At 35.5% G+C, this 22,979-nt stretch overlaps 1 protein-coding gene and 1 pseudogene across 2 annotated transcripts; both read right to left on the bottom strand.

Moving 5' to 3' along the window:
- Positions 1-1,276: 1,276 nt before the first annotated feature.
- LOC113079189 (zona pellucida sperm-binding protein 3-like) lies at positions 1,277-3,623 on the bottom strand. 2 transcript variants are annotated; one of them, XM_026251393.1, is made up of 8 exons: positions 3,064-3,623; positions 2,735-2,853; positions 2,546-2,649; positions 2,296-2,473; positions 1,799-1,916; positions 1,637-1,719; positions 1,488-1,576; positions 1,277-1,414 (listed from the first exon to the last, which is right to left on the bottom strand). In XM_026251393.1, exons 1-8 carry the CDS (start codon positions 3,598-3,600, stop codon positions 1,332-1,334), a joined length of 1,311 nt encoding a protein of 436 aa, XP_026107178.1. In that variant the 5' UTR covers positions 3,601-3,623; the 3' UTR covers positions 1,277-1,331. The 2 variants fall into 2 exon arrangements, with proteins under 2 accessions (XP_026107178.1, XP_026107179.1); XM_026251394.1 differs by having other exon boundaries at positions 1,277-1,411.
- Positions 3,624-5,771: 2,148 nt separating this feature from the next.
- LOC113079187 (tyrosine-protein phosphatase non-receptor type 21-like) lies at positions 5,772-22,926 on the bottom strand (annotated as a pseudogene).
- Positions 22,927-22,979: the final 53 nt, after the last annotated feature.

Raw genomic sequence — 22,979 nt, 5'->3', positions numbered from 1 at the left:
CAACAACCTGCTCCTTAACACCAATAAGACAAAGGAGCTCATTGTGGACTTCAGGAAAAAGAAAGCACACACGACCCCATCCACAGAATGGTTGAACGGGTCTCCAGCTTCAAGTTCCTGGGAACTACCATTTCTGAGGACCTGTCCTGTAGGGACATTTTAAATGTCCATTGCACAATCCAGCTGTCCATAGTAAACCTATTTGGCTATCAATCAGAGACAGAATTCAAAAGCTTGGCAAAAGAGATGGATTTTTAAATCTAGATTTAAACAGAGGGCGTGTCTGAACATTATCAGAAAGGCTATTCCAGAGCTTGGGAGCCAAACGCAAAAAAAAAGAAAAAAAAAAAGCTCTACCTCTTTTAGTGGACTTCGCCATCCTAAGAACTACCAGAAGTCCAGCTTTTTGTGACCTCAAGGAGTGTGATGGATTGTAGTGTGGTAGAAGCATAGACCATAAAAGAAATGGACACAGCGACCCCATTGGAACTCAACTGAGACAAGTGAAGCCCATTTTTAGCGTTTTTTAGCACTTCCGTTTCTGAAGCGCAGACTCAAACGAAGCTTGACAACGTCAGCAACCTGTCTGACAGATGTAAATCTTCTAGTAGCTGTGCGTGCAAACTGCCATCGTTAATCTTGCAGAGACGTGTGGTTATGGCGATATCGTTAGCTTATTTTTTACAAAAACTGTTTCTACGGGGCCATAATGTAACAGAAGGTAATGGAGCCCTTTATACATTGTTGTGTATCTTTAGAAATAAATGGACAAAGAGTCTTTAAACGCCTCAGATGTAAAGTTATTCACTGTCAAAGAGACGCCAAAATGAATGGGAGTCAATGGGAATGCTAACGCAAGTGAAGTTCTGCTAAAAGATAGCAGCCCCCACCCGACTTCAACTTCCTTTCGAGTTCCTTGCCCCCTGGTTAGAAGGCTAGTTAGGTATACAGGAGCTAAACCATTAAGGGCCTTACAGGGGAGTAGTAATTTGTGACTGATATGGAACAGATACATAGATGCCAATGCAGACACTGTAAAATTGGGGTAATGGGGGGGGGGAAATAGAGGACCTAGGATGGATCCTTGTGGCACTCCATATTTTGCCGGAGATAAATGAGAGGACTACATCTTTAAGCCTGCCCTTGAATACCTGTATAGTTTTGTAATCAATCTGAGCTGCCAAATGCAGCACTAAGATGAAGTAAAACTAGCAATGAGATGAATCTAATCTTTAGAGAACAAACCCAGAATTTTTAAACTAGACAAGAGCAGAAGCAAGAACAAGGTTGTGCATTTATTGAAAGTCAGCAATAGGGTTTCCAACACCCATTTATTGAAGTCTTGCTAGGGTCTTCTGTCGCCCTTGAACCATTACAGGACCGAGTGAGGCCTTGCCTTCCCACTGAACACCTACTGAAAAAAGGCAAATCCCCAAGTCAAGTAGAGCACATGAAGTGTCAGAAGCAATCTTAAAGCAGCTACCTACCCCCAATAGGAGCATCACGTCCCCCTTCAGGACCACATGTTGAGTCACAGCAAGCACAAACCTGGTGGTTCCCATCAGCAGCAAGCCACCTGCAACAAGAACAATCAGACGCGGCAGCTTCATCATGTTCTTAAGCAGCATGAACATACCCGTTGGAAAAGGAACAGGATTTGTGGAGAGCGTCACTGGGTGCAGAAGCAAGAGTGGCCTTCACGGTACACGTTATGTAGATCTGCAAGAGACACCGGTAAGGGTTCACAAAACCAGAGCAGATGGGAAGAGGACTCCGATTCAGTCAATATAGTACGTACAGAAGGACTGGATCCTCCCTGGAACATGAAAGCCTCCAGCTGGAACCGGATCTTGTCTTCCTGGGTCCGAGGCAAGAAGTGGGAGCTGGAAGCCGTAGCCTTGGCATCCACAAGGCACCTGATAAAGAGTGGGTGAAGGGAGGTTTACAGCCAGTTGCCCGCATCAATGTTTGTGGTTAGCACTGTAGTAGGGGTTCGTGGATCGAACCAATTCTTAGCCAGAGCACAAAAGATTGTGGGCAACATATGCCATTAGAGTGCGCACAAGTCCACACTTAAACCACCAAAAACGGAAGTGCCAAGCTGTGCTTCAGACGAATTTTAAAGCTCTCATACCATTTACAGTAGGATGAACATTGGGACAGTCACTCTCAGCGATGCCAAAAGCACTCACCAAAAAGAGCTAAACCTATGGTCACTTGACTCAACCTAATTCTCAGGGATCGAGTGCTCACTGAACAAACTGAAATCATTCTAGAGAAGTGACAGGACTTTACCCATGATTCTCAATGAGGGAATATCTCGGAACAGAAGTCACTTCAGGTACTTGGGTGGCCACACAGCGGTCCACAAACACACGCAGGGGGACGTGGTTGTACACCTTCACAGATGCTTCAATATTAATAATGTCACCCAAGTAGTACACATTTGAAGGCCTCTGATTGGCCCAGTCATCTGCAAGAGGAAAGAACGGTTTATTCACAGCCTCATTTCACAAGGCTTAAGATCTAAAGAAACTACACAAACCCAGCATGAGCTTCATGGAGAACACCAAGACATCTTCAGCAACCTCCGTTGAAGCATAAGGAACCCAAGTTGGCCTCAAAGCATTACTGCTCACATTATGGAGCCTGTCGTTCAAGGAAATACCAAATAAGCCGTTTCCGGTTACAACACCATAAGACACTGCTTGAAGACATCCATTGAGTCACTTACCTTTGATAGTGGCATTGAACGCCAACAACTGCACCCTCAGTACGGGTAATCGGTGTGCCAGCAAACGCCACAGGGGTGTAGGTAAGAGCAAAGGTGTAGACTAGCTCATCCGCAGTCATCTGTAAGAGACGGAAGTGGTTACCAAATGGGTTCTGTTCAACTACACTTAAAAATAAGATTCAAGAAGGGGGTTTCTAGCAGTTCCCCAAAGCAGCTGTCAGTTATCAGGTTTCAAAAACTGAAGTTCTGTGGATGTTTAACATACAACTAACACTAGTGAAGAACCCTTGTTTTTATTGGTTAATCCAGTAAGACGTAACAGTTCTTACCATCAGCACACTATTGCAGTCCTGTAGTGCATATTCGAGGATGAGCACCCCAGAGGCAGAGTCCTCACCAACAACAGCACAGCCTCCCATAGACAAACCAGATGGCTGGATCTGTTGACCATTGCTGAACATATCCTTCTTTACCTCCACATGAACCCGGTCCTCACTGCATTGAACAGCCACACTACTGGGAGTCACAGGTTTCCTCAACTGGAAGTTCACCGCCAACTCACGTTGCACCTCTGGAACGACGGGAAACTTCCAGGACAAAGGCTTGACTGGACCCTGCAACAGCTGCTTCTCCTGAAGACCAAGAGGCTCTTGTGCAAATTTTCTGTAGTCAAGACTCGGAAGCGGAGAAGCTTTTTGGAAAGGATTCAAGAACCCTTGAGAAGAAAGATCAGGAACTCTGGAAGCTGGAGCTGATTGCGGCTTTCTGCTGCTTGGACTTTGACGGTGTTTCAAACTTCCCAATGCACTCTTCAGATCAAAAGCCACAATCACAACCAACACTAACACACCTTGCAAGAACCCCATCCTAACAAACTTTGGCACAATGCTACAATACACATCAGTGTTGGCTTTGCTATTTAGTAGAGCTTTGAATTAATGTGGCTCCTCCCCTTTCAACTTAATTGATTAACTTTGATTCTCCTCTGGGCTTGTAGAGTTTATTCATCCCAAATTTAGAAAAGTCAAGAACATCACTACCCAATAGAAAGCTAAATGTGAATCTGAGATTTTAATCTTCATTTGCTCGCTATTTTATAATAAGAAACATTTTGTCCATTATAGATAGTTAATGGCATCTAAAGAATTCATAAATTATTGATTAATAATCATACATATTAATTCATTTTTGTTTTAGTTTTTAGTCTAATCACATGTGTAATGGTAACATCATGTATACCTAAATACTCATATAAATGAGTAGAAAGGAAAATATTAGTAAATTGGCAAAATGGGAGGGACTAAGCAGCCCGGAACATTCTTCTTCTTTTTTTTTTTTTTTTACTATTTTTACTTCAGTGCATGTCAATCCTTGTAATGTATGGAGATTTCATACTGAGAGATATTCATCAGTATATTGCCAACATTTATTTATTTTTTAGAAAGATTGAGGAACTAGAAATATTTATATGTATTAATTCTCCACATCTGACAGTGACTGAAACTTTTTAGATGTTCTGAGACAACACTGTGATTCTCTTAAAATCAATCCATCTTTACGATTTATTCCAGAAATAAATTTTGATGCATCCACAAAACCATCACATGAAACATGACGCTCTCTTGTGGCTGCCAGGATACATTGGAGATGTAAGTGAAATAAATGAATAATTTACCTAACAAATGATACATTTAGAACAATAAAATAGGTTGATTTGCAGAATTAGTTGAATTGTTAACACTTTAAAGAAACATAAACAGATACGTGTAGTCACTTTTTCATTAAAAACAATCGTCAAAACTTGTTTAATACTAAAGCAACTAAAACTAAACTAAAAATAAATGCTTGAAAATAAATTAAAGCAATAGAAAATACTAAAATTGAAAAGAAAAAGCTATTTAAAAATCAATACTATAAATATAAATATTTATAAATAAATATTTTAAATTAATACTATAATAGCATAATACTACAAAAAAAAATTTTATGTAAGTTTGTCAGTGCTGTCATATCTGTACTATGTAAAAACTTGCAAAAGGATAGAATCACAAATCATTACTTAAACAATTTAGAACATTTATTTTCTGAATGAAAAATATAGTTGTTTACAATGGGATATAATTTAGCTCTGCTGACAGCTGTAAATCACTCATGATGATGGCGGCAATGGCGGAGGCTGAGATCTCACTCTACAAAACCAAAACAGATGAGAGTCCATCCGGGGTGAACAGCCTCAAAAATGTAATGTGGTTAAAAAAGTTACTAACATTTAAAAGTCACCAATATAAACAGTATCTGCTAAATAATATACATGTATTCCAAAAAGCAGCTCTGAGAAGGGCTTTTCCAGTCCAGTTTTCAGCTTTGTTCATTAATTGTCTTTAAGTTTGTTTTTCCAGTTCAGATGAACACTTGTCCACTCACATCAGCAAACCTCAAACACCGCAGCAGTTCGTCTGAAACTAACCCAACAAAACTCAACATGAATTATGAAAAGGTTTGCTTTTACAACCGTTTACTCCAACCACTTAAATGACTTTTACCTCATAGTAATGACGGATAAATGCGGATTAAACCATTGTTGAAGGAGCTCAACCTGTGGATATGTTCAGTTTTTAAATAAATGTTTCATGATATTCAGATGCACAGTATAATGTGAAAAAGTGATTGTTCTTCGCAACAAAAAAATATTTTAATTGACAGTTTAGCCAAAACCCAACAAGAACACATTGCTTTTGTTTTAGGCACAAGTCAGAACTGAATAGAGAGAGTGACTCTTAACAAGACCATTTTTTTTTATCATATTTCAGCCCGAATTCAATAGAAAAATATATTTATATATATATATAATTTTATATTTTAGCCGATTCTGGGACAATTAAACATTTCTGCCTTTTTTCAGAACAATTAAGCAACTATTTTGCCTCAAATTTTCATTATGGACAGGTGAAAGATCTCATTATCATTACTAAAATTCAGTAATACATCGTCCTTTCTGCACACAATAAATAAAATTCAGTACAACAAATACTTTCAGTTCCACTTTACTAATGTATTTTTTATTTTAAACTTTTACTTAAATTGCACTGCTTTTTTCTTTTGATTTTTGACTCTCCCATGGAATATTTTGGCAGGACGCTGCATGTATGTTTGGGTTTAAAGCAATAGTTTACTAAAAATGAAAATTAGCCAGAATGTGCTCACCCTCAGGTCATCCAAGATATCAGATTTAGAGCAATTTAGCATTGCGTCACTTGCACACCCAGTGAATGGGTGTCTAAACAGCTTTTGGTTCCAAATTCGGTACATTTTCAGCGAATGTACATTTTTGGCCGAACTATTTCTTTCAGAACATGCAACAGCACCATTATGGTGGAATGTAGCATCTGTCTGTACTGCTTTATCGTAAATACCCAGAATGCAATTCAACTGCACATAACAGAATGGGTTATGCAGTTTCACAGTGTTTTAAGACTTAAAGAACTCGATATGCTGAAATCTCTTTGGTAAACCATCATAGCTGGTGTGTATAAGATAATGAGCTCACGAACCGTCCACAATAAACCCACACTATTGTTCACTCCAATGCAAAAGTCGAGTCGTGATGCTCTTTGGTGCGTCTGGTTGTCGTATGCAGGTGGAAAGTGACAAGAGCTGCAAAAATACAAAATCATCCCTAATGCAACGAGAAAGCCTTTCTGATTATTATATTTAGAATACAGTTTTCATATACAATTTTAATACATATTGTAAATTAACCATAGGTTGTGTCTGCGATCAGAAAAGAAACCGTCCCGTCTTTGGCAGCATTCAAACTTGAGATGCGTTAGCCGGGGGTGAAACCCTGTTCGTAGGGTTAAACTGTAAAACATTGCTTGAACATGTCGCGTAACACTGGACATGATACTTCAAACTCCCAGAGTCCTGTTATATGCATCCCATGATGCAAATGAGAGAATCTCAAGAGCATTCGAACACGTTGCATACAGAAAAGCAAACCTTTTTTGCATTTCAGCATAATATTAAGCACATTTTGACACAAAATCTGGGCTTTTCATGAGATTCATCGACTTAAGTTCATCTCGGTAAACACTGTGTCCGCTATTATAATTTTTGCTTGCTAAAACTTCATGCGTAAACTAATAAAATCCACGAGGAACCTGGTATAAAAGAACCACTGCAGTTCAGCGTATCCTATTAAATAACAAAGCTGCGTCTATGTACAGCAAAATAAAAGTGCTGGATGACATCTGTGTACAAGTCCACAGTGAATAATACTGGTAAAGCAGAGCGCGCCGCGGCGTCCTTCATTACTGCCCCGTGAGGAAGCTCCGACGGGGACCGAGGGCTTGTGAGAGGCTCCTCTGTGCCAGCGCTGGTCTCAGATCAGTCTGGAGTTTCTCAGGAACTGAATGAGGACTTTGTAAATGAAGGAGTACTGTGAAAGCGTCTGTACCATCATCATGCGTTGCTGCCGCAGCAAGTTCAGAACGGTCGGGACGTCCAGCATCTGTCAGGAAACATCCGACATGTCAGTATTAAAACAGGAGTATTTCACAGCAGTTTTGAATGTGGAAAATCCAAATTTAGATTCTGAATTATGAAATATTTAATAAGCAAAGTACGCCATGTTTATTTGTAAAGCAGATTTCACATACAGCGATAATGCAAAGAGCTTGAGATAAAATTTTACAAAATTGTAAATGGCTATTAGAATATAAACAAATAATTGAGTCTAGTAGTCGACCGATATATCGGCCGATATTTTGCAATTTTCAAATATCGGCAATGGCAGATACATTTTTCTATTTGGCAGATGTGTTTGAGGCGGGACTTTTATTTTGACAGCGCTGAGAGCGGCAGTGTCTGAGTGCGCACAGTGCTTACAATCTTTCTCTTGTTCGTCGTCGTTGTCGTTAATAGTTCTGTCTAATACAGACAGAAGTCTATCTAATAATCAAATAGAACGGTTAAACAATTAATGTATACATAAAGTATTATATTAGGCCTATTAGTAATAGAGAGGCAAACATTATAATACTTTCTCGTGAGTGTTACCCTGGCTGTATTTGAAAAATATGATTCCCAGTGCACACAGACTTCCCAGAATACTGAGTGCCCTGTTGATAAATTATATTTTTTATTAAATATTTATTTATTTGTGAAAAATACTGTCATATAAAGTATGTTTCTTTTACACATTTATTTTTTAATCCATTGTTAAATTATTTCAAATTTCTTAAATATTAATAATAATAATTAAAACAATTATATCGGCTTTATATCGGCTCCCCTGCTTTCCAAGATATCGGCATCGGCTGTCAAAAAAACAAAACACATATCGGTCGACCACTAATTGAGTTTAAGTTTAACTTAAGTGTTTCATAACATGAAGCTGTTATTGCACTGATATCAGATTGATTCATTTATTTGCTAAAAATCATTTACACAAAAATGATTTAAAAATATGTATACAAAAGGGTAAATAAAAGATAAAAATATTGTATCCTTTATATTAGATTACATTAATTATTTTACTTATTACACAGCATTTAATATAATAGTTAAATAATTAAAATGTAATAATTTTTAATCTTTAAGATTGAGCTCAAGTCTTTAGTAACAAAGCTGTTTCACACTGATTCATTCATTCACAATATACACGATTTAAAAGTTGTATTAAAAAGGTACATAACATAATAGAAAAATATATAAATGTAAAAAATAAATAACATTTAAAATTAAAGTATAATAATTAAAATAAATAATAATGGAAAAACAAGTCTTTAGGTTTGAAGTGTTTCGTAACATGAATCTTTTTTAGTAATTCACACAAATAATTAGATTTTTATTTCTGTTAATCACCTTTCAAATTAAGATTTAATGAAATCATTTTAATAAATTATTAAAATATTTAATAATTATTAAATTAATTGTAATAAATGTTTTATTTGATTAGTAAGTTTCATTTCTTTTTAGATTAATAAAGACATTAAAACAGTTCTTTTTTAACACAAATATTTTTCTATTGTACTTCCAGTGAAACTAATTAAACGACCCCATACACCATATTTAATTTTGATGTAAATGAGGCATTCGAGTACAGTCTGTTTAATGTCTCCGTCTTAAGAAAATTGTGAAATGGCATTTTCAGTGTTTTTTAATGGCTAAATGATTGTGCCCAAGTTGCATAACGGCACCACTGTCTGTCCTTCCATGCCTCTCGGCTGTGATTTCGCCACATTAAATGTGTAAACTAGGTCTAAGTGCAGTATAAACCTGTCCATCAGTCACATCCTGACATCTGCAGAGACTAGCAACTGTGTGTTTGTTAGCTTAGCAGAAGTGTAGCAATTTAATTTCTGTGCAGTGTGTGTCCTTTACCCTGGTAACCGTCACCATTCTGCCCTGAAAAGCTGGTCAAATGCACTAAATCTCTCATGCGTTCCTGCCACTGTAAGCACAGGACACATGTACCTCATTATGTTCCAGACAAGCTATCATGATCTCAGACAGGATGACCACACCAGTGCGTCCCACCCCTGCGCTGCAGTGCACCAGGACGGGAAGGTTTGTGTTCTTTGGGTCGCTGGAGCTGTTGGTGTGTCGCCTCACAGACTGGATCTCCTCCAAGTACGCTGAGACACAGAAATAGAGCGCTTTAGAGAGCCACGCCAGGAGAGAAAACACAACGCTGCACAACAGAAAGAGGTCAGCCGAGGGACACGCCGCAAGAAAACACTCTTCTCGAAGATTAAAGTCATGCATGATACAAACATCATCAAAATAATGTATCTTGAATCATTATAATGGTGCTGAAAAACACTGCTGGGATGAGCTTAAGCAAACACAACCAGTCAAGTTTTACTCCAAAATCTGAAAAAAATAAATATTTTTTTTGACATTATTATGCTCAGAATTAATATGCAATGTTAGTTAATTATAAAACTAATGTATAATGTACAAACATTTTAATAAAACAAGATTTTGTGACAATACTTTTAGGCACAGTGTCAAGAAAGATTAGTATATATATATATATATATATATATATATATATATATATATATATATATTATATATATATATATATATATTCTTATTCTGTATAAATATATAGCATATACAGATTAATTGCTCTTAAGTATAATGCTACAAAAAATTGCATTCAGAAAAATATGCATTATGTTTTACTTTATAATATACTGATTAAATATAATTGCATGTATAAATGCACAATGAAATATGTTTTTTTGGTATACATATTTTAGGTATATATGACCTGGGAAAAAAAGATGAAGATGTTTTGTGACCCGCTTTACCAACTGCATAATTAAAGAGTTTAAGAGAATACTTTCTCTTTTCTTTCTGGTTCAGTAGTTTGTCCAGACACTAATGTCTTTATCTTTTCACACGCAGATGCTAACACCATTTCACCGTGATGTCCTGTGTGCCAAAGCAGTACATCTGATATAAAGAAAGGCCGGTATCTGTGCTGTACTTACAGAGAAAGCCCTTGAAGTCCTCGGGGCAGCCGTGGTCGGGCCAGTCGGTGTACTGCAGGTGCCACACGGTTCGCTCCTGTCCCGTCAGGAGGTGTTTGATCTTCAGCCCCGTTGTGGCGTAGCACCCCGAGTCTGTGCGGAAGCGTGTGGTGATCTTAAATCGCCCGTATGTTACCGTGTTGTGACGAGAGCCCAGACGAGGCCAGTAGCGGAAACTCTTCTCTCGACCTCCTTCCTGCAGGACGGCACACAAAACAATGACTTACACTTCAGATTCAAGAGTGACACTCCGTTAATGATCTCTCCATCGTCACCTCCTCTGCTGTAACCATTGCGATGATGGAGACTCCTTGTTCCCAAACCATCTGCCAGAAGTCTTGGCATGTGTTGGAGAGCGGACCCTGAGACGCGATATAACTCCACTCTTTCCCTCGGACCGTAACCTGATCAACACAGCAGCAGAAAACACAACTGAAAAAAACAAAACTGATTCAAAGCAGCTCAAATATAGCTGCAAACAGCAGTTATTGGTGTTCAAGGACTTTAAGACTTTTATGTGCATGCATAAAAAAATTATGTAAAATTTAGCAAGTAACAATGAACCAAAATCATAAATAAAAATGTAGGTAATTAGAATATAAATTTTTTTTTGCATGCTTTTTTTGGGTCATAAGATGCATGTGCTTTCCTGATTTCATGACGTTCAATGATTTATTTTAGAATCTTCAAAAAATAATGCACATTTTTATATCAGATCTCTATGATTATTTTGATGCTGCATGAACAGGCATAATAATAATAATATTAAGAATAAGAATATATTTTCAACTTGTAATTGTACATTTCTTCTTAAAAATATTTATATTTTTAAATGTAATAATTATTTTACATATTTATATTATATTAACATCATTACTTTTCTTGTTTCAATAGTAGTAATAATAATGATGATAATAAATTAAACTTAAAATTAACGAAAAAAATAATTGCATTTTTCTTCATTTATTATTTTATATATATTTATATTATTTCATTTTAGTTCAACATGGTTCAAAAAGTATTATTATAATCCTAAACTATATTATAACAAACAATTTTAGGGCATAATAATAATAATTAGTATTATTATTACAAAACATTATTAATTATAATTAATTTTATTACTATAAAACTTATTATAAGATAACTTTTTTCTAAGATTACAGTGTTTGGGGACACATAGTTATTATTAATCTTAATAAATAAACAGAAGTGATATTGTTCTTATTTTAAGAATCTTTTTCTCTATCAGTCTAATAAGTCTCTAGACATCACAGATCTCGAGCTCACCCTGATGTGCGAGGCGTTGATGTAGCCCGTGTTGTTCTCTTTGGTGGGCACCAGCTCCACACGCGTGTCGTCGTAGGGCAGGACGTCCTGGAAGCGGTTCCTGTCGCTGTTCTCGGGCATCAGAGCGAAAGTGCACTCACAGTTGGGACGCTTCTTGGGCACCTGCTCGTATTCGGTGAACACCATCCCCTGCTCCATGCGCTGCTCCAGGATCTTACACTGCAGGAAACACACAGGACGTGAGGTGTGTTAGCAGTTAGCATGCTAACATCGAGCCCAGATGTGTCTGAGAAGCCAGTTAGTATTTCACATTAATAAACAATCTGTCCTCAACTGAGATTCTGCTCGATGCGATGAGGATTAATCAAAACTAGATGTCATATTTCATAGATCGGATTGATTTCATTAATTAACAATAATTGTAATAATTATAATAAATACATTAACATATTTAAAGATATAACTCCGAATAATTAACACATTTTTTAAATATTAGAAAATAAATGATAATTTATCATATAATTTTTACGATGACTTCAATATAAATGTTTAGTATTGTATATACGCTTACAAAAACAATAAATGATAATATAATAATTTTAATATAATAAAAATATTTAAAACACAAAAATATTAATATTAATATTATATATGCACTGATATTTTTGATGACATCAATATAAATTATGCTATTTATAACATTTACAATAATAAAAGTGATAATAATATAATGATTAATAGAGTAATAAATTTAAACTACACACACACACACACATATATATATATATATATTCTCAAAATATTTAAGTTTTTAAAAAATCCTAGAAACATGAATATTATATGTTACACTAGTAACAATCATACAAATTTTCTAACACAGTAATATATTTAGATAGTAAATTGTATATATATATATATATATATATATATATATATATATATATATATATATATATATATTGTATATATATAAGTGTATATATATATATATATATATATATATATATATATATATATATATATATATATATATATATATATATACAAACACACATTTTTGATGACTCTACTATAAATGTTATAACTATTAAATACATTAATACATTTAAAACATATTTCTGTTTTCTTGTTTAAATATAAAAATTCAATACATGTATTTATTAAAAGGACTAATTCTTAAATATTGATTTTTTTTTACTAAAAATTGGAAAAATGTCAATAATCAAATCTGTGCAGATCCAAGCCTGGTTAACCCAACATCACTGACCATTAAAAAACGAACTAACTAACTACTCTTCGACCAACCAGAAAGCAGCACTCACCCGCTCATCATTAGAGGCGTTCTCCGGGTCGTCCTTCCCTTCATCGGGCAGAGGCATTCTGGACAGGGTCAGGCCGTTGAGAGCCGCCATCTTCAGGGGACCCACCTTCTTGACCTCGGAGCGTCCTTTCTTCATCCCCTTCATCCCCGGAGCGAGCGAGAGACACACACACACACACACAGAGAGAGAGAGAGAGTCTGAGGATCAGCGTCTGAGAGACTCAGTGGAGCAGAGACACAGAATGCAGTCGTTCGGGTCTGACGACCGGTCGGGTCACATTCTCCAGAGCACACGTATGAAGTCAAGTGCTCGGCCTCGCCCAGTGAACAAACACCCCAAATGAAAATAAAAGCAACACCAAGCAATCACAAGTCGGTTCACATTTCCTTTCACAGCTGAGCTGAACTGATCTATATCTGTGTCTCTCTGACGAGCAGCGTCAACATTCTGAGAAACATCTGGATTTATGCTCCACATGTTAAAGTACTGAAATCTTATTTTAAGGTTATTTTAAATTCAAAACTAAGTATGTGAAAAACAGTACAGCAGTACATATTAAAATGAATAACTAGAGCAAAAAATATATATTTATTGCATTAATACTAAAACTTGATGAATTACTACAGAAGGGTGAAAGGAATCAGTATTATTTTAATACTATTATAATTATTTATAAAATATTTATCATATCTTACACACACACACACACACACACACACACACACACACACACACACACACACACACACACACACACACATATATATATATATATATATATATATATATATATATATATATATAAATTATTTGTATATGTGTGTGTGTGTGTGTGTGTTTGTAACAAAGGACAAAAAAAAAGACAATTAATCATTATAATATTATGATTATTAAATATAAATAATTATAATAGTATAAAAATAATTCTGATTCCTGTCACCAGAAAAATAAATAAATAAATAAATAAATAATAATAATAATAATAATAATATTATATATATATATATATATATATATATATATATATATATATATATATATATATATATATATATATATATATATATATATATATATATATATATATACACACATATGTATAACTGCATAACTTAAATGTGTTATTAATGGAAGGAGGAAGTAGCATTTAGTTCCTGGTTAAAGCTCATTAGAAGAGACACTGCATCTAATTGTGATGCTTTTCTTTAGTGAACGCCTGAAAACACTCCTGGAGATGCTCACACGATGACGTAATGATCTCATCTGGGTGGCTACACAACATACTGACGCCTTACATTGTGCTTATTATACTTTGGGCTAATAAAAACCCTGCGTTTCTACATGACACATCACAAATTCTACAGTATAATAACTCTCAAACAGACTTAATAGAAAAAAATATATAAGGGGAAATTAATTACAATTTGTATAAATTATATGTAATATACATATATTTTTTTTTACATTAAAATATAACACAATTGTAATACATTATAATTATTATTATTTTAACTAATAAAAATACTTTATATATATATATATATATATATATATATATATATATAATTTCTGTAAATTACAATTTTGTTAAATACTTAATAACATAATTATAATTGTAATACAAATGTTATGATAATTTTATGCTACACTACAAGTTACAGTAATTTATTTTTGAATATTTAATCTTATATTTTCCAGTTTTTCTGTATTTTTTGTGATTGTGATTTAATTCTGATCTTTAAGTAAGGCTCATAACTTTTTTAGTCCAAAAACTCTACAGAAAATTGTTACTTGTGGTAGATTTTTAAAGTTAATATTTAAATAATTTAATGAAACATTTGCATATTCAATTCTGAAGCTGGTTAATGGCATACATGTAATAATACATTCAATATTTAATATATTTTAAATTAAAGTGTTTTATTTTGACTTTGTAACTGGACTTAAGTGGGTGCAAACCTTTTAAATAATAATTACAACAACAAATGCTGAATACATTATTTTGTTAAATAATTTTTGAATTATCATTTTATTTTATACTACAGGTTACAATAATAATTATGTCTATTTTGCCTTTCAGTTTTTCTTTTTCACGATTTCTGATTCAATTCTGATCTTTAAGTGAAGTCATAAAAATGTAAAATTAGAGTTTTATTTTGACTTTGAAGCTGGACTTCAAAAGCTTTGAAATAATATCTATTTTTATATATATATATATATTTATAAAAATTCAAAATACATTACAATTCTACTGCTTAATATAAAATAATTTGTATAATTATAATTTATCTCTAGCACTCATTACTCGTTACAATAATATTTATTAGGAGTGTAAGCGTTCGCAAAATTCATGTTTTGGATACAACAGGGATGTCACAATTTTCAATTATGATTTTTATTCTTTTTTTTTAGTTTATTCAAATAATCATATGATCTTAAAAAAAAATAATTTGGAAGGAATTTTGCCATTTTTGGAAGCTTTTTTTTATCAATTGTTTCTTATTTCTTTGGTTCCACCGTGTTTTATATTTATAAACTTTGTGTAAGATATTTGTTATTTTATATATTTGTATTCGTTTTGTTAATAAATTAAACATTTTATTTTAATGTGAGTTTGTCGTACCGTTTTGTTGACGTCAGCTGTTGCTGCAATTCGAAAGTGAACGTAAAATGCGTGCAAGCATTTACAATCTATTTAAAAGCGGTTCAGTACGAAAGTGTGTATCGTTTACATCTTTGCATTTTTTATTTTCAAACATTCAAACTCTTAAGGTTTTAACATTATGTGCATATGGAAATAAATCTCAACTTAGTGTAGGTTGCATTTGCAAATGTCTAAGTGAACTTACGGCCGGTGGAAGACCATCGATGTTTCTTCTGGGAGGTGGCACGTCTGAGACGGGTCTCTTATAGACGTCCCTCTTCTGTCTGAAGCGTCCCTGTCCGCTCAGGTCTCCCTCTGATACTGAAGGCACCATGTGTCCGGGCTCTCTCAGAGGCGGCAGCTGCACTATGTCTTCTGGTTTGCGGATGATGGGGATGGGGAACACCAGAGGGGATGTTGGGACCGTCTCCATACTGTGGCTGAAGGGATAAGCGGGTGGATCTACGAGGGGCCGTCCCATCTGGGTCATGTGATGCTCGGGGCCGCCCACAGCATCCTGAGACTGAGGTGTGTGTCTGCCGCTGTCATCTTCGAACTCTTCCTCCTCACCGCTGCTGTGCACCAGCATCGTGGCGTCGGACAGGGATTTTTTGTGCCCGTAGATGACGTCCTCCTTGATGACCGCGTCCTCTGGCTTTGTGACCTCCAGGACGATGTTGATGTCCGAGCCGGATGCTGCAGGTTGCATCGTCTGGGCACCAGGGGGCGGGGTCTCGGCTGCAGATGCGGATACCTGGGGAGATGATGCAAAAAATGTCCATGAATACTAAAACCAATAATGCATTTTCTTAAATAAAGTTAATTTAGAATCTGAGATCACTGCTAATAATTATATAAGAATTAATTATAATCATTCCTAATGAACTATTATTAGAGAATTTGCGAAATGCTGATGAAAAGAGCTATAAATCACACTGAAGATGCACATCCATGGGTGTTTGATGCATATTCATGAATTCATTCAATATAGAAAATAGAGTCTTATATTATTAATAATTACGCAGGAATTATTTTATTCATTATATATTATTAATTGGCAAAATCCTGTTTAAATGTCTATAACATCACACCGAAGACACTGATATATAATAAAATTGATTATTCAAATATATTATTGATATAGAATATGCGTACAGTCACATAAAATATATTTTGTGACATTTTTAATCTCAAATAGCTCAATCTAGAGTATCAGATATTAATTATAAATAATTACAATTATTGAAGCTATATAAGAAATTATATAAGAATCAGCAAAATACTGCTGAAAACAATTGAAAATGTGTTTAATATCACAAATAAAAAATTTCATAAATATACACATAATTTGATATATATTTTAATCATATAATGATGCTAATAATTATATAAAAATGTTATAATTAGCAGGATTTATAAAAAAAAATTATCCAAACACAATCTAAACAATTATCTTAAATATAATTCATCACAGGTTGATATATATATATATATATATATATATATATGTAACTATATATCTTTGTAATTATAAAATATTAAATTATTAGGATTCCAATACAATTATTTTATTGCATAATCTAGATTCAGAGTTTAATTTACATTATAATAATTCATTACAGAATTGGGACTCTTATATAACTAAAGGTGCATCAGTTGAAGGTGCAAACACTATTGAAATGGTTTTAGATGTGTATATGATCATCATCACACCTTCCTCTCCTTCAGCCTCATGTTCTCCAGGCCGTATGCTAGCCCGGCGATCTCGATGGAGTTGCGTTTGTGCATGTGAGGCCGTCGGGTCGTGACGAGCGGCTCGCTCACTTCCTGCAGCGAGTGAGCCACGGGAAGGCTGTCCTCCTGGAAGGTCTGCACCGAGTGATGGACGCGGCGTGTGATCAGATCCGGGTTACTGCTGCTGACGTAGAGATGGCGGGACAGATCCGGGGTGCTGTTAGCGGGTCGAGGGTGAGGGTAGGGATACGGCGGAGGCGGCCAATAAACCTGATTCCTGATGATGTTGGGCGGAGGATATTCCTGCGCCTGCTGGACGTTGGTGAGCTCGGGGACGCTGACGGCTCCTACGACAGGCCGTCTCTCGGTGGGATAGGGGTACGGGGAGGGGCTGTGGAAGCTGTAGTTGAGGTGGAAGGGGTACTGGCCCGTGCCGTGCTCCCGGATCTCCGGCTGGCTGTACACGAGCGGGTCGGGGCGGCTGTAGGCGTACGAGTTCCCAATGTTCAGGTTCCTCATGGAGTGGCTCTGGCGCTCAGCTGGCGGGATCATCCCGTGGTTCTTCTGCCTCATGACGCTCTCGTAATCAGGCGTAGCGCGGTAGGACGGCGGGATCAGGGCGCTGTGCCGGTGGGAAGGCACGTAGTCGGGCCGCATGAGGTCACTTCCTGTGATGCTGGGGTTGGAGGACATGGGCGAGGGCTGTAGGTAGTGCTGAGGGTTGTTGAGGGAGCTGGTGCTCTGTGCGCTGTAAACGCTGCCGTTACGGATCCGGCCGTTGTACTCGTGCGGAGAGCGGTCCAGACTGGTCTGGGAATGGTAGTAGAAACCGTTCTGGTTGTTGATGTACAGATTATCTGTGGGATGTACAAGAGACGTGCGTCAGTTCTGGTTTATTATAATTTTATTATATACAAATATCTAAACTTTCTTTCATCGAGACACATTCACTTGAGAAGCAAGTCATTAGGATGCAAAACTATGGTTAAGTTACATAAAAAAAATATATATATATATATATATATATATATATTTTTTTTTTGTTTGTTTGTTTTGTTTTTAATTTACTGGATATAATATTTCTTGATAAAAAATGAGTGAATGAATGAATGAATGAATGAATACATACATACATATATATATATATATATATATATATAAAATAAACAATTTCTTATACTTAGCACTTTTGTCTTTTTCCAATACAAGCTTACAATCTAAATAAATAAACATATATATATATATATATATATATACATATATATATATATATATATATATATATATATATATATATATTTTTTTTTTTTTTTTTTTTTTCATCATTTACCATATTTTTATATTTATTGAAATTGCAATTTTATTATTTACTCTCTACAATTTACCTTATTTTACATAACACAATAAATGGTTTTCTTAGTATTTATTAACTAATATAAATTAATTGTTTTCGTCTTGTTTTCAAGTATAAATATATAAACTCTTAAATCAAGATGTATTACCTCGAGAAGACTTAATATCTGAAGTTACTTTGCTTTTTTGATTTAAGAATGTTTAAATATTATATTAGGTCTTCTTTTCTGAAAAATGCATCAAGATTATTATTAAACATGCTTGAAACGAGAACCAATATCTGTCGGACTATGCTCTTGATTTAAGAATTTTTAGATGCAAAATACTAAATAAGAAAATACTTGTTTTGAGAACAGACAAAGCATTTCTGGCCTGTTGCTGATGGGACATGTTCTACCTTGTGAAGATGTGTAGGGTTCGGTGTAATGGCCGTTAAAGTGCATCTGAGGTGGCATCATGTAGGGCTGTGGTTTTGGCTGCATCAGAAGACAGAACAAAAGCAGCATTATTCAGCTGGACACATTAACTCTGTCCCAAACCCAGTGAGCTGCCCCTCTAGACTTAGCATCACAAGTCATATTGATGAGCAAAACTGTGACAGTCATCGAATAACCGGATTAATGCTGACCAGAGACATTCTCGTCGAGGACCGTCGCCTCACGGTGTTTACTGGAGCAGGCTGCGTCTGTCTGTAATAAAACACAAAACAATCAAAGACAGGTGTTAAAGAAACCAGAGTATTAAAGCTCAGCGTTTATGTCACATGCACTGTGATACTACGGTGCAAAGTCAGGGTTTGCATTTCACAAAGCATTTAATTTTTGCATTGTGACATTTTCATGACAACTCTCAGCCACATTCTCTATATAATATATATATTGTATTTAAAGTAGCATTTGATTTACTGTCTATAATTTGTCTTAAAATAAAATTTTACTTGCATTTTACTTATAATTTTAATTGTATTTTTCACTGTGAAATGTGAGCTGGACATGTTGTCATGTCATTCGTTGGAGATTTTTCGGGAGTTTTCTGTCTCTCTGAGCAGTAATGCATCGACGCCTCATGCAGTCAGGCTCACCCCTTGTCAGCGGGCACAGAGGGACGAGAGAGGTTTGGGAGACGAGGAAAAGAAAGAGAGAGAAAGGACCTCTGGGAGCCCGCAGAGTTTGGGCCGTCAGACAGCGCTCTGGAGACAAGGAGGAGACACTAAACTACAGACGCACTGATCAAGAAGCCAACAATATTAATCAGCTAATTACTGATAAATTAACCTTTTTTTAATACTTTTTGGTTTAAAAAAGCTTAAAGTAAAATAACTTTCCATAATAAGAATGTTTCTTGATAAATCCGAATGATTTCTGAAGATCATGTGACAATGAAGACTGGAGGAATGATGCTGGAAATACAGCTTTGCATCACAGGAATAAATTACAATTAACAAAATATTCACATAGAGAACAGTTATTTTAATTAAAATACTATTTCACTGTTTTAGCACGAGAGACAAACACGATAAATAACGCACGGACCACACACTGAATTGAATTATTTGCTAAATTATGATTTATTTATTTTATTATTTTTATTGTGCATATGATGTTTCCTTATACATCCATCCACCAAAGACAGATTGTTTAGTCACAACATTAAAAATGGTTAATTTAGGGAAATAAAAGATTAATAACTGGCATCTTTAGCAGGCTACAGAGTTCCTTAAATTGTATTGGCCAAAACCAGTGCATCCCTAACACACACACACACACACACACACACTTACAGACTGCTGTTGTTAATTTTTATAAAACTTGTGCCGCGCCAGCCACATCCTGCACACATATTTGGACGTCTCCATGTCCTCCTGAAACGAAGCCAGAACATTTTTACTCAATCAAATCAGCCTCATGTGTCTCAGGGCCTGAACTATTCACTAATAGGAAAGGACATTCATCGAGGCACATATGTGAAGGAATAACTGCAGCTTAATGTAAGTCTAAAGAAAGGAAGCATCTGACTCACGGTCTGGAACTGGATTGTGTCTTTTTGTTGGCGAGCTCCAGGGCAAAGAAAGATTTATTATGAGTCATATTATTAATGTCATTCCACCTGCAGAAACAATGGAGAGAGGAGTCAGACCCATGACAGTAAAACACAAATACGCTGGATGATAAACAGACTTTGAAGTGCACGAGTGAAAGCCTTTTGACATATCCGACATAAATCTCTATGCATAGATGTTCTCTAGCTAAGTAAAGCATGGAAAAATCTAGTTACATTATCAATGCATGCCTGTTTCACTACATTAGCACAAGAACAACCATATTAATTCATATGCTGCGATATAAAATTTTCATATGCCATGCAGAGACTTCTCACTGATGCAGACATCTTAATATAGATGCATAAAAAAAGTCAATGCAAAATAAAACTAAGGATTGCTAAACATCATAAATGTGTCACAAATATTGAATGCATTCCACAAGCTGTAATGCACGCGCACATACTGAAACATGAGAGGTGCTTTCCCATTTTTGTGCTTGACAAAAATCCCGTCCAGACAAGAGCCGATGATCATCTGTGCTCTGAGCGTCCTGTTTAGACACAAGGAAGGAAAATCTTCAAATATAGCATCGTGAAATAACATAAAATTAATTATTAATTCAGCAATGGATGCTTTGCAGTGAATGGGTGCCGTCAGAATGAGAGTCCATGTAAGAGCTGAATAAAAACATCACAGTAAACCAGAAGTAATCCAACACCACTCCTACTGTATCAGCTGTCTGGACTCTCATTCTGACGGCACCCTTCACTCCCATTGATGCAATTCTACCTTTCTACAAATCTGATGAAGAAACAAACAAACATCAGTAAATTCTCTGCATTTTTAATATCAAATAATATCTTTCTTCTCTGCATTTTCAAGCAAATTCACACCAAAGTCTAAAAAACATTTTTATTGCATAATGCAAATGTGTCCGGGGAATCTATCATAAGGCAAGCTTAAAGTTTATAAGTAAACAGTAGGATTTATATTCATGTGCATGGTTTTCGTGATATTTTTAGGTGCATGCATTCACTCTTTTACACTGTCACACCATGAAGGAACAGGAGTTGCACGAAGAACAGCTTTACCTTTGCTTGGACACTCTCCTCCCCGTAGCCCTCCATCTTCTCCACCTCCTGCATGTAGAGTAACTCCGCCTCCGCTGCGGACACACCTCTGGGGACAGAAAACACACACACACACAACAGCTCTAAATGTGACCCTGGAGCACAAAATCAGTCTCGGTCTCTGGGGGATATTTGTAGTAATATCCAACAATATATTGCATGGGTCAAAATTATCGATTATTTTCTTTTATGCCAAAAATCATTAGGAGATTAATTAAAGATCATGTCCCATGAAGATATTTAGTATAAGTTCCTACCGTAAATTTTCAAAACGTAATTTTGGATTAGTAATCTGCATTGCTAAGAATTCATTTGGACAACTTTAAAGATGATTTTCTCAAAATTTAGATTTTTTTGGCACGATTTGTTTTCATGCTGCAAAAAAGTGATGTCTTCCCCAGTGTTTTTGTCTCATTTTCCCGTCCAAAAGTTTTTAGATATACACAGAGACGCAAAGTAACAAAGTCTTGTTTTCTGAGAAACTGATCAAAATGAAGTGAGCTTATGATTAAAACACGAACAAATATCAGCCAGTGCAAAGAAAAATCAACTCGATTGGAAAATGTTTTCATACCAGACTGAGATTTTTTTTAAATCTTGTTTTATGCATACTTAATTTGGTTTAATTTTTCATTATAACTACTTCCATTTAGCATTTTATGCAAAGCATCTTGATTTAGAGCTGTTTAGATGTGTGTATTAGAAGATAACACACAAATACTGAGGATATTTTTTTTTTTAATTGCATGCAACATTTAATGCCATGACTATGAATTTGACTTTCTAACCCTCTAAGTTCACATTTAAGATAAAAAAAAAAACCTCATGCATCACAGAGCTTCAGAAGCAAGAACTTTTGCAGGACATTGAAGAGCGTTTAAGTTGCTGAAAGTCTGGTCATGAGTCACGTCAGGGGTTGGCAGCACCCTTTGAAATCCTCTAACAGGAACATCTGAACACATCTGATAATCACTGAACCTCACTTAAACTCTGGCCAACAACTACAGCCTCTCACCGGTATTTTGATAGAGCATGGTGACTTTCTGAGTGGCCTCTTCCACAACCTCTCGTCCTGTATCCACGGCTGAGAAAAGAAAAGAAACGGACTCGTTAAATATCCTGCCGTCTTTATTCCTGGAATAGACATCTAAACTTCAATGATTAGACGTACCATTGGAAAAAGCACA

This window comes from Carassius auratus, unplaced genomic scaffold (assembly GCF_003368295.1).
Source record: "Carassius auratus strain Wakin unplaced genomic scaffold, ASM336829v1 scaf_tig00027287, whole genome shotgun sequence".
NCBI lineage: Eukaryota > Metazoa > Chordata > Actinopteri > Cypriniformes > Cyprinidae > Carassius > Carassius auratus.
This window is presented reverse-complemented; position numbering and strand designations above follow the sequence as displayed.